The 12,907-nt window shown below is 37.4% G+C and overlaps 1 protein-coding gene across 1 annotated transcript; it reads left to right on the top strand.

Annotated features, from left to right (window-relative positions):
- Nucleotides 1-5,232: 5,232 nt before the first annotated feature.
- Nucleotides 5,233-12,616, top strand: il17rel (interleukin 17 receptor E-like). The gene is made up of 12 exons (XM_053314239.1): nt 5,233-5,310; nt 5,897-5,968; nt 6,081-6,135; nt 6,238-6,401; nt 7,932-7,976; nt 8,645-8,702; nt 8,802-8,947; nt 10,424-10,489; nt 10,578-10,635; nt 11,370-11,501; nt 12,069-12,128; nt 12,240-12,616. Exons 1-12 carry the CDS (start codon nt 5,233-5,235, stop codon nt 12,359-12,361), a joined length of 1,056 nt encoding a protein of 351 aa, XP_053170214.1. The 3' UTR covers nt 12,362-12,616.
- The last annotated feature ends 291 nt before the right edge of the window (nt 12,617-12,907 follow it).

Raw genomic sequence — 12,907 nt, 5'->3', positions numbered from 1 at the left:
TAACAAAACAAAGTTGCTGTTTGGTGTGTCTCTTTCCAGTAAATGCAGACTCACACGTACCACTTATTCTGTTCTTGTACTTACTTGTGCGCATGGGTGGCAGGCTAGGATATCACTTCCACAAAATTGTGGGTCATTGCTGTGACAAATGTAAAATCTTATGTAAAAGTCTTATTGGAAATGGAGTGGGAAAAGTCCAAATGCATATTTCTGTGTACCCCCCCCCCCACCACCACCACCACCACTGACAACACACACACACACACACACACACACACACACACACACACACACACACACACACACACACACACACACACACACACACACACACTACCAGTAATAGATATACTCTCTGAGGCTCCGCCTCTAGTGGGAATATATATAAATGCTCTCATTTCAGCAGCTCATCTTTCACTCTGTGTGCTTGTCTTCCCCATCACTCCCCAGCTGGATATCACCAAAATTAACCAGAAAAAATCCTCAGCATCTGACTTACTATCATACCAGGTGGTCTCCCAGTCAAGTTTCATCAGAACCTCTCTCAGCCCTGCTGGAAAGAAAAGAGGAGGAGGAGGAATATAAAGAGCTCAAGAGTAACTTACAGATTAGAGGACCTGGAGAAAGGAGAGGAGTAGAAGAAGTGTGACTTGCTGGTGAAAATGATCCTCTTCATTACATTGATGATGATGTCTCACTGTTTTTTGAATGGAGCCTCAGCAGAAAACATGGGATTGGAGAGGATAAAGAGTTGTAGCACCAAGTGTTCTCAGGTAAAACTGCATCCTCAAGAGCATTAACATTAGCACTACATACTCACAGATATTCATTGTACTGCTAAATAAGGTCTTCAGTATTAAATCATACTGCTGATGGCCTCTATTACTACTGTTATTTCAGTCTAGTCTTTTTTAAATGACATACATGACTTAAGGCTTGGGTGGAGGCTGGATAGGAAACTCTTACTATGTTTACTTCTGTCTCAGTGAACAGACTCTGATCTTATAAACTCTGAAGAAATTAGCTGCATCTATGTTTTCTCATTATTAGTACAAGATAAAGAACTGAAAAATCAAAAACCTTTCCTTCTAGATAACTGAAACTATCTTTTAAAAACAACTGTGAACTGTGTTGACTTTGTGTTGAACTCACATCCTGTATTGACACAGGTCTACTATTACAGAATGATAGATCTTATAACTAAATCATGAACAAAGTTAAAATGGCACACATATTGCAAAAACAAAATACCACTGGGATTTCTTTTGAGATTTTTATTTTTTTTTTAAACTGTAAATAAATGACATAGTTTTTGTTGGGTACATTTCCTGGATTATGAATAAACAAATATATATTTGGAATTCAGCCAAGTACAGTAATGCTTGACGACCTTGGTGATGCACGTTGTTGCATTATTTGCACGTGTCAAGTGTTGTTTTGGTCTATCAGCTTGACATTCATTTCCGAAGCACAAAGCATAACACAGCTTAAAAAGCCCAGACTTAAACAACCTTCAGCACAAAAACAAAACTGGTTGGGTTTCACATGAAGGAGCAATGAGGATATAAAGTGCTCCTTATTGTCGGGGAATCCCCTGTCCTGATGTTACCTTTGGTCTTTTCTTTAACTTTATTAATGGAGCCATTCCTACTATAAAAGATTCACAGACTCTTTTTCTCCTCTTCTTGCAGGGCCTCGGCTGCACGACCAAGCCAGATGGTGAGTATAGCCCAATATTACTGCTACACCACATCTGTACTCATACATGCACACCTGACATGACTTTGACAAAGATTCAACCAGTACTGTGTGTGCTGAGAGACAATATTACATTGTGTCTTTATGTTGTGCAATTCACTGTAAAAGTCTATAAAACCACTTTTAAAACTGTGATGTGACACCAAAACCATCTGTTACAATATATTAACACTTCTTAACCCTTACATACTGTTCATGGTCAAATTTGACCCTTTTGCTACATTTAAGAGCAGCACCCTATACACTTTTATTTTAGCAGGACTTTTCCTAAATGTGACCCACAGTGCACAAATTGGAAATATAATGCATCTTCTTTTGTTCAGCTGATACACATTTTTATATATTCAAATGTACAAGTTTGACCGGTGTTTATTTAAAAAGAAAATGTGATTGTGAATGTTTTTACTCACAAGATTAATCAAGCAGAAATATTAATCAAATATGTATTAATGACTGATGACGAATTATGAGTCAGTATATGAACAGTAAGTGTTAATAAAAGCAGGGTGCCCCACCTATTATGAGGAATCAGAAACTTTACTTACCTAACTACCTGATATGCCATGAAAAGAAATGCCTGATTCTTATTAATAAAACTGTGGCAGGTACTGTATGTGGGCCTCAAATTCAAATTCTGATATTTAAGCTGAGCAGAATACACCTGTAATGTGTATTTGAAGAACATGAAGCTGTGCATACTGTGTTTTCTTCCTCTCAATAAACAATAGTGGAAGAAAAAAGAATACATGTTTTCACTAGGGGCATGTTTGTACTGTACAATTGATTCCTAATTTGGTTATGACTACTGCTTTCCATGGAAGCACATAAACTACCCAGTGACTTCCAATGCACTCTATCAGTATTACCTTACTGGCAAAGCAAGCAAAACACTCCAACAGTTGTTTTGTTAGTCAGCAGTGTTTTTTCTATTCGATTGCATGCTCTTGCATCTATTAATATTTGTCAGTGTATATACTGGAAATATATATGCACTTGTTTTTTTTCTGTCTTCTGTAGAATTCTTCCCTCCTCCATGTCAGAACCCTTCTGCAGATCTTAACGCATTTTCCGTCTTCCACAACGTCAGCCTATCTACAGTCATGAGTTGTGAAGGGAGGCAGAAGTGCTCGCTTCACCTCAGAATCAAAACTGTATTACAACTCACTGGTATGTACATGTGCTGGGTTGAAATAGACACAATATTTACTGGTTGCTTTTATTCTTTCCATTAAAAAGTTCAATTACCTTGTTCTGCTAAAGTGATCAATGTCTATGACTCATTCATCATTAAGGCTTAGTGCAACTTAAACTCAGATTTTCTGTGAGCTCAGAGAAACTTTCCATTTTCAGTAGATGAATGTGAGAACACCCTTTTGGTGTCAAATTCTGCACACACACCCTTCGGCACAGTGAAGCTCAAGCTTTCCAAGAAAAAAAACAAGAAGAAAAACACATTTTTGAGTGAAAGGGGTATTTCATTTAAATATAACTTTACAGGGCAACTTTAAGGACAATGTTTGGCTTTTTTATCATTATTTGTTCTTGAGATGCTGTTGTATAGAGCATCTCATCTTCAGTCAAGCAAACAGAGTCACCCAAACATTTGGGCTGCTAAACTTTTAATATTAGTAATTCTGGTGGGTAAGAATAAGGTCCTAATCAGAAGGGTGGTGCTAGCTTCTTAAAATCAGGATATTGTGTAAATATTGTCCGCAGCATCTTTATTCAGCAGAATTACTGTTTGTTCTCTAGAACTGACCTTCACACTTACAGAAGTTGTGATTATTTAACTTTGTGTTGATGAGGAAGTACTTTTTGATTGTAGTCATGTCTATGCTGGTGCTAGTCATGGTTAAAGATGCTTATCAAAGATGACATATTTAGGAGCATGGAAAGCAGAAAAATGCAGATTAACAGGGAAGGAAGTTGCATGTACGTAGTCAAACACTATCAAACTTCTGCTTTTTGATCATGAATATGTGACATTTTCTGTTCCTGATTCCTGATCTGATAAGGTGTTGGCCAAACACACACATGCTGGCACACACACATACAATTGTCTGCATCAGCAGCACTATGTAATAACCTCTATGGATAGTTTCACTCTCCACGCTGGCATGGGGAAATCCCTTGGATTACGTCAATCTTTAGTCCGCTCTGTCATTAAAATGTAAAACATGCAGCAGTAGTTTTGATTATGAATGAATTGCTGGTTGGCTTAAAGCTGCTATCACTGTTTTTCTCCAGAGCCTATCCATGGTATGACCATCTGCACAGAGACAGCAGGGATGTTGACCCACTGCAGAATCCTCAGTTTCGAAAAAGCATCTAGAGAGAGCATGTCTGGACAGCAGGTACTGTTAACATCACTGCTGGCATCACCCAAATATCGATTCTGATTTACTCGACAGTATTGAGTGTAGGAAATAGGAGTTTAAGGGAGTAAATTCCATCACTAAAAGAGCAAATTAATGAAGAGTAACATCTGGATGATTTTGCATTAATAAACATTTTCATTTCACAATGAAATCTTAAGAAAACTTAATCTGTTGTGTATTTTTTATATTATAGATAAGCAATGAACTTTCAGAATAGCTCATTTATCACCAAAACATCGGTTAGGTATTGATATAGGTCCAAACACATTAAGAGGTTTTCATGAAGGTATTGCTGTTCTGTGGCAGATGTGTGACAGCTTATGTATTATTTTCCCTTTTCCTGAAGGTGGAGGTTGTGGATGATTGTACTGACATTGCACCGAACCAACAAGTACAAATAATATTGAAAACGTTCCCGAACTACTGTGGCATAACATGGACTGGCACCTATAATGCTCCAAGTATGAACATGTTCTCATTTGCACATCTGCATACTCACATACACATACACACTTATGAGTAAACGAGAAGCTGTATCTGAGGATGGATCGTTTAGTCAGTAGTTTAAGTCAATGTGTAATCCCCCAAGTGTTTCCTTATAATTGATAGAAACAATCACTATGGTAAAAACTTTGACCCCACCTATGTTGAGATAAGGGTAGATAATTAACACTGTTAGAAAAGTGTAGCAATACTAATTATCTAAGAGTTGAGAAAGTTTTGTCACATTTTACTTGCAGTCATTTCTTCCCCATGCTGACTTTTTAAAAGTTGTTACTTTTCACGCCAGAATGCAACCATGAAGATTTGAGAAGACATGTTCCACAATGCATTAGTAAGTAAAATTGTTTCTTAAATAAATAAAGCAATACGTCTCACATACAACCCTTTTGACCTGTTAATCATTGTGTTAAGCCTCAAATTCATCTTACAGCCACATATCTCAGTTTGAATACCACTGCAATAGGAGAGATGTAAGCCCTCACATGTACTGATGAGTGAGTTTTACTAATATTGGATTCTTTCTGTTTCAGCTGGAAGGCTGTCGTATGATGTAAACCCAGAGAAGAAGGAGCTGAGTGTCAATGTTACGGACATGCTTGAAAATCGCAACTACTACCTCCGCCTGTGCCTTAAGCATTTCATCTGTTCTGGCACAGGGGCTAATGCCCTGGTTAGTCCCTCTAATAATAGGAAATGAGAATCAGAATAGTTTTTTTGTGTTGTGAAATATTGGCTCTAACCCAATGGGATCTTGAATTTAGTACTACAGAGCAGTGCAAGAAGATATAAATATGGAACATGTACACTTCATGTCAATAGCAGATGAAAACAGTGATGATTCAAGATGATCCAGGATTCATCCAGGGATCCAGTGACTCAATTGGGATTTTTCTGTTTGTGTTCTCCTTGTGCCTATGGGAGATATTGTAGTTGATCGTTTGTACTCCCACAATCCAGAGATATGCAGACAAGGTTGATTGGAAACACTGGTTGTTTGTGTGTATTTGTTAGGTTGAAGACAGTGGTGGAAGAAGTGCTCAGATTTTTTTTCCAGCAATGGCACAAAGAAAAAGAAAACCTTACCTAAGTAAAAGTTTTGGCAGCAAAATGTACTTAATGTATCAAAATTATAAGTAGTCATTATGCAAAATGGCCCAATTTACAGTATTACATATTACATACACAGTGCATATAAGCAACATTTCACATGTCAAAGAAATGTGACTACATTTTTATAAAGGTTTGTTTACACTCAGATAAAGAAAGAGGAACTTGTGAAGAGAGTCACCCTCCCGTATTCCAGACCTTTGCCCTGCCTCTGCATTGAGGTAAGAATTCCTGTCAACACTGTTGGTTTTCAGCATGTAGGATTAGTTTCTATTTGTATAGAACTGTGTACAGGGGTTTACCTTTTGCCTTTCACTATCAAATTCCTCACAGGGATGGTCTGCTGTGATTGATGCCCCCAGAGTCCGAGTATGCCCGTTCGAAGACCGTGAGTCACCTCATCGTGTTTAGTTATAGGGGATTCCCTGCTGTAAAAACTGATAACATATTCTTTGACAAGATTGTGATATCACTTGTGTTATCCCTGCAGGTCTGGAGGAGCTGTGGCTTGGAATTACTTTTGACCCACTGGAGGAGGTGCTATCATGGCAGCCTGCTTGTCCAGTTGCTGCTGCAGTATCTTTGTGTCAAAAAAGAGAGGATGGCATCTGTGAAGATCTGCCCCTATCCTCACAGAATGTTAGCAGAGAAAAGGTACGTAAACCTTTGACATGTTCAGTAGCTTCAGTGCAAAGTTTTGAGATCACGAGTCACTCATGATCTTAATCCTACAGTATGTATCATCAGGGTATCAGAGTATCACTGATTAGTCACTGATCTTTGTGACACTTACTCAACAGGTGAGTAATCATAACAAGTTGTCAGTAGTTTGAACCAGTCATGGTTTTACTGGAGGGGAATATCTGTCTGAGGTGGAAGCAGTGCTCGGATCCTTTTATATTGGTAAAAGTAAAAAGTACCAATACAACTATGTAGAAATACTCCATTACAAATATAAGGCCTGCATGAAAAATTCTACTAACCTAACCCTAACCCTACTTAGGTAAAAGAACATAAGTATTAACAACCAAATGTAACTACAGTGTTAAGTAGTGGTTTGGTCCTTCTGATTCACATTATATATGACATCATCAGATTATTAATACTGTAGCATCAGTGTTAGAGCAGAATGTTGTTGTTGTAGCAGCTGGAGATGGAGCTATTTTCAACTACTTCACAGTGAGCAAGTTTAGTTCATGATATGATTAATGTGGAAAGAAAGACGAAACAAAGCTCTGATACATACATCTGTCCATGTGAGTTCAGAGGGAAAGATCACTATTTGATGGAGCTCATAGACATGTATGAATGTGACCAAGACCACACACTGTTTTTTGTAAGATTTCAAAAGCCAAAAAGGTTATAAAGCACTGGTTTCATCTTTAACAATGTGGAATATTTTAAAGCTTGTTATATTATCCATTATGTTAAATCTTCATCTGAAAAGTAACTAAAGCTGTCAAATAAATGTAGTGGAGTAGAAAGTACAATATTTCTACCTGAAATGTGGAGAGCGGAAGTATAGAGTAGCATCAAATGAAAATAAGTAAAGTGCTTTAACAGAACTTTAGCAAATTTAATAAGTTACTTTCCACCACTGACTAATTTACCAGCTGTTTTGAATATGGGCTAACATCTTCCTCTAACACTGAACACACTTTTATACAAGGAAGTTAGATGATCACAGCAAAACAAACTTCAAATGAGGCTGTAACTGATGCTACGTACGTCTCTGTTACTCAGAAGATGTCACTGAGTAGTGTTTACATATTAAAGTACACGGTGTGACGCATCACTTGAGTGTGGGCTTTTCCTTGGGTTACATCGTGTTGAGTTGTGTTGTTGTTATACGTCAAACTAAACGTATGCATATCCAACCAGCTGCTTATACTGTATAAAACACCTGGAAAGAATGTCATTGGATAAACAATGAAGCCATGTCACTTGAGAAGGATGTCACTTGAGAAGGGAATTCTTTGTTGATATAAAAATAGCTACCAGTGACGCGGGAAGTCTCATCTGATTCCAAAGAGCAATTAAATCTGAACCCAAACAAAACATGACTCATGTAGTCATTATGACCTAAGCTAAATACTTACACATCCACTTAAGTAGTAGCAACACTGTTAGTGTGTAAAGATTGTTATTAAATGTATAACTAATTCATCAAACTTTGCTCTGCAGGTAACATTTACCAAAGTGGATGCACACCCTCAACTCTGCATGAAGGTAAGGATAACTTTTACCGTTTGGTGCTTCAGGAGTTTCACTGTAAAGAAATAATACAGCTAACATAATCATGTTAGTACCAATACCATTGTGTTAGTTAGTTAGTTAGTTAGTTAGTTAGTAGGCATTACTTCTCACACGTGGGATTCTCTGTCTTTACTGAAAGGGGACATAAAATGTTTTTGACCTTTTCTGTCATTTATATATTGTCACCATGTCAGATGTCCATGTTAAATATAGTCAGAGATCCACAACTTGCAGGAAGAGCAGGGAAAAAAATTAAATCCAACTACCATTGTTTGTTTACAAAGCCTGCTTAGTTTGCAGAGAGCTAACCAATAAAAACAGGGTGGGCCTTAAAGAGACACAAAAAAAGCATCTGTTTCCGACAGACGATGAACTGAGGGCCTTCATTAATGGCCAGTATTAGATAAATTAGGAGTCTTTTGAGCTGGAAATCAAACAAGGATATAGAGTAGAGCCTAAGATTGGTTATTGTGCAACTGCTGTTCTTATTAAGGCTTGAATAACATAAGTTAGTGTTACAACATAGCTGTGATAAAGGAATAGTTCAAGAGTTGAGGGGTAAACACCTACAGTACATTGGCTCTATTGATAGAGGTAACAAAATCCACTTGATCAAATCTAACTGTAATTGTCTTCTTTAGTTCACTGCAGGCTCTCAGTCCTGGATCAGGTGTCCCTTTGTTGATGGGAGATTTCAAGGTAACAATTTATGTCACATTGGCGCATCTGATTATTTCACACAACAGTCAGTTACTGTGGAATATGACATGATAATAACAGCATTACAATCATTTCCAGCACCGGAGGTGTCTGTGAAGAGACAACAGGGTCACGAAGAGGTGAAGATGTTGTCACAGATCAATGCGACTTTCTCTGTGGGGCTGTGTGTGAAATCTGAAGCATCTACCATGTGCCAAACTACTGAGACACACTCCGTGCGTGTGGTAAGTGTTGTGCACTTACCATGGGAACCTAAGTCCCCTATGACTTAGTTGGGCAGACTGGAAAAAGAAGGTCCCTTATTTGTTAGTGTTTTGATAATGGTAGGAGATGGTGGGAGATGGTGGGAGATTGCAATCGTACACATATCGCTTTATTTTTATTTGTTAGTTTCTTGTATGTTTTCTTTTTGTTGCTAGGAAACAGTCTATGTGATCCCAAAACTTTTTTCGACTGTATACACCCACTTTCAAAGGTTTTTTTTTGTAATTCATGTATCGAGCACCAACTCCCGCATATGAGGCTTATCAGTTTTACCAATATAATGTTTGTCTGTTAGTGTTGAGTTTTGTTCAAGTTTTGGCGGTTGTCACAGTCGTTCAGTCAACTAGTTACCGTCTCAAATCTTTCTATTGTTCGCTGTAAATCACACATAGTTCCACATAGTCCCGGTAAATTACTGGGATAAACTTTCTGGCACCGCTAGTGATTTTCACTATTCACACATGCAGCTACATTCAAGAACATTTGCATTCAACGACTTGCATCTTTTCACACATGCCATGGTACATAATGCTGGAAAAGATGGTACAAGGGACAATTCAAGTAGATGGCGGTAATGCAGCACTTACGGATGCTAACCAAAATAAAGGCAGCCCTGATCAAATATGAATCAAGATATTGTTGACGCATGTCCTATTTCTGACCCCAAATGATACCGAAAACATATTTTACTGTAACTGTAATATGAGAAAGTTTATACTCAAAACAAATTAGCCAAAACCAAGCTGCACTCATCTCACAGAACTTGACCCGTATTTTGAGCCATGTGAAATACCTTTATGTACCATTCCCTGCGATGTTACTATTTTCATTCACAACAGAGACTTACGGGCGTTTTCCCAGAAATATTACTCGATCTTGAGGTGGGAGATTGACTGTACAGATTTCCCACAACATCTTTACCTGCTCCCATTCACACATGACCCCATGCAGGAAATGTTCCTGAGCATTTCAGGGATAGACTGCATGTGTGAAAGGAGCGTAACAATCCCTATTTTCAGTATTGGTTTTTTATATTTGTTTGAAAACATAAACACAAAGTATAGTTCATTTGTGTTTAATTCATGTGGTAAATCATTAATAAAAACCAACAATAAATAAATAATGATACTATTAATCCCATTTGAAAACACTGTTAGTATAAACTAGCATTAGTGATCAAAGCAATTAAAGGTAATTGCACCTTTATAATAAGATAGACATTTGCAGATATCAACAATATGACATGTTCAGAATTGTCGTTACAGGATCATGTGTCTTTGTACTCTGAGATTAAATAGCATGCTTCAGAAACCATCTCTTTTCTCCCATACTGTGAAAGAAACAAAAAAAACAGAACAGAAACCGTGACAACCACCACAACACAACACAACACATGGAGCGTTAAAAGTTTCACGTTTCTTTTGTCTCTTTCCAAGGAAAAACATAAATCTGTTGGCCTAAACCTGACAGGGGAACTATGCAAAGGCAACGCTTGCCTCCAGGTAGGTTCCTGTAATAAATCCTGTGAGTTTAACTTGCATGTTTTTTGAATAGACAATGAAACTGAATACACATTTTGTATTTGAACAGATAAAGAGGGTTGATGTGAAGTATGCTGCCACAGACATGCATTGTTTTGACAAATGTGGTAAGTACGTTTCACTTCGCTGGTTCCTTGGCATCATTGTGAAAAAGTGTAAATTTATGGGTTCAGTGGAAAGTAACAAATACAGTCTTTGATGCACCCACTTGTCATTTGCATTCCAGTAAGTTAACGTCAGGCATTATTGTGAACTTCAAAGATTTGGAAACTGTGGGAAGCATAAACTAACTGTATCAGTTTGTCTGATAAACTCTGAAATTTGCTTCTTCTTTCTCAGAAGATATTGCATGAAAGGAAGAGTCTGACATTGCAGGAGATATGCTCAATCACTCACTTCCTTGAATAGAAATAGATGTGTCGATTAATGCCATGTCCTTTCTGTGCACTAAATATGAAGTTAGTGCCAGGAGATGCTTAGATTAGCTTTGCATGAAGAATGTAATCAAGGGCAAGTTTTTTTTTATCTCACAAACTTGATATAACATGTCAACAAGTTTTGCAGGTACTGGTAGACTGATTTTGTTACCTTTTGGACAGAGCTAAGCTAGCTGTTGCTCCCCTTTTCTAGTCGTTTGCTAAGCTTAGCTAACAGTCTACTGGTGCCAGCTTCATTGAACACTCAGATATGAGAGTGGTATTGATCTTATCAAATTGTCGGCAAGAAAGTGAATAAACATATTTCTCCAAATGTCCAACTGTTCCTTTAAAACATAAGAAATCTGTCTGACAGCCAGGTGCCATGTGTCCATCAGTCTTCATACTGTCAATTCTCTTTACAGATCAATCACCATCTCGCAAGCTTCCTGTCACCAAACAAGGCACTTTGGCCTTGACCTGGGTTATTGTGCCTATTGGTATTTGCCTGTCTGCCATAATAATTGTCACCCTGGTGCTGCACGTAATGTTAACTGGTATGTAAATGAAGCTATCAAACTCAGGGCTGCAGTTATCTCTGGCGTCATACTGTCTGGCGTCCAACACTTACAATACCAAAATTGATTTAGGCCCAATTCCAATGTCCACCCTTCAAACTCACAGATACGCCCCTTATAAGTCTGCACACCATTGCTTGAGGGATTTCCCTCTCCTTGATGCCTGATTAAAGTCTATTAAGTAATCATTTCTAATATAATTGTGGTTGTAATCAGGCACAAATCACAACTCGTCAGCAAGCAAACAAGATGATTCTGTTTTAACACATCACAGTGCATATCATATACCAGCATTAACAAAGTGGACATTGCTCAAACTTGTGGAATCTCAGGAAGATTTGTGTTTGTAAAACATTTTTTGTTTGATTTTTACAAATATGTATCATTGGATGTATTGAATATGAACCAAATGAAGTGTTTACAGCTACTTAATAAAAAATAATAAGTACCAATGATGTGTTGGACAGTGCAAAACAACTCATTTGAATGAATTTGTCATTATATTGGTCTATGTCTTCATCTAATTCCCTGTTTATTTTGTTTCAGTGTATCAGAGGAGGAAGGAAAGAGGAAATGGAGGCTACTGTGCCTCTGAAAAGCAAACAGGTAAGATAATGATCAAAATCAACTGTTTTAATTGATTTAGTTTTTACTTCTGATGATAATATAGCCTATAGATGTCACCTGAAACCTAAACCTGATTCTGTGTTTTGTCAGATTCTGCTCTTAACGGTGTGGTCCCTACATTACAAACTCATCCTGCTCATCTTGGAGGGGTCATCAGCGGTCATTCACTCCAGCATGGACATACAGAGAAAGTCAACTTACTCTCTCATTGACCAAAAGAAAAGTGCTCTAGTCAAAGGCATTACCACCAAAGTGTAGTGTGAAACACAAACCAAATAGAGTTCTCTGCTGAATAGAGTATGAGATGTTGTCACAGATATTTCAGATTGTATGTTTGTTACTGTATATATGCTGCTTAGTTATAAGTAGTTGTTGCTGTTTATGTATTCTTTGTGAAAACTAACATTTACTGTATACTCTCATTTTTGTATCTTAAAATATTAGCTTCTGTCCTGAAAAGTCATTTGCTGTCCTTATTTAAATATATATTTTAAATAAAAATACAAAATATCTAACAAAATGTTTTACAGTTTTTCTTAATAGACACAAAAAATGGATTTCTTTCCTAATAATATGACCTGTATTCTTATGTGATACTGTGTCATTTTAGCAGTTCTCTTAATGAAGCAAACTACAGGACAGCAACAATTAAGAGCTTTAGGTCTTAGTTTTCTGATATATTGTAAGTTCACAGTAGCCTTACTTGCCTTAAATGCAGCACATAGGTCACAGCATTACGTAATATGATAACGGTAAAA

Source organism: Scomber japonicus, chromosome 23 (assembly GCF_027409825.1).
Source record: "Scomber japonicus isolate fScoJap1 chromosome 23, fScoJap1.pri, whole genome shotgun sequence".
NCBI classification, from domain to species: domain Eukaryota; kingdom Metazoa; phylum Chordata; class Actinopteri; order Scombriformes; family Scombridae; genus Scomber; species Scomber japonicus.
Note: the sequence above shows the minus strand (reverse complement) of the source record. Positions and strands in the feature narration are given on the sequence as shown.

Coding starts and splice junctions, on each gene's coding strand:
- il17rel (XM_053314239.1), top strand. CDS start 5,233: ATGCTTGAAAATCGCAACTACTACCTCCGCCTGTGCCTTAAGCATTTC. Junction 10,636..11,369: donor GCATTGTTTTGACAAATGTG/GTAAGTACGTTT, acceptor TTCTCTTTACAG/ATCAATCACCATCTCGCAAG. Junction 12,129..12,239: donor TGCCTCTGAAAAGCAAACAG/GTAAGATAATGA, acceptor GTGTTTTGTCAG/ATTCTGCTCTTAACGGTGTG.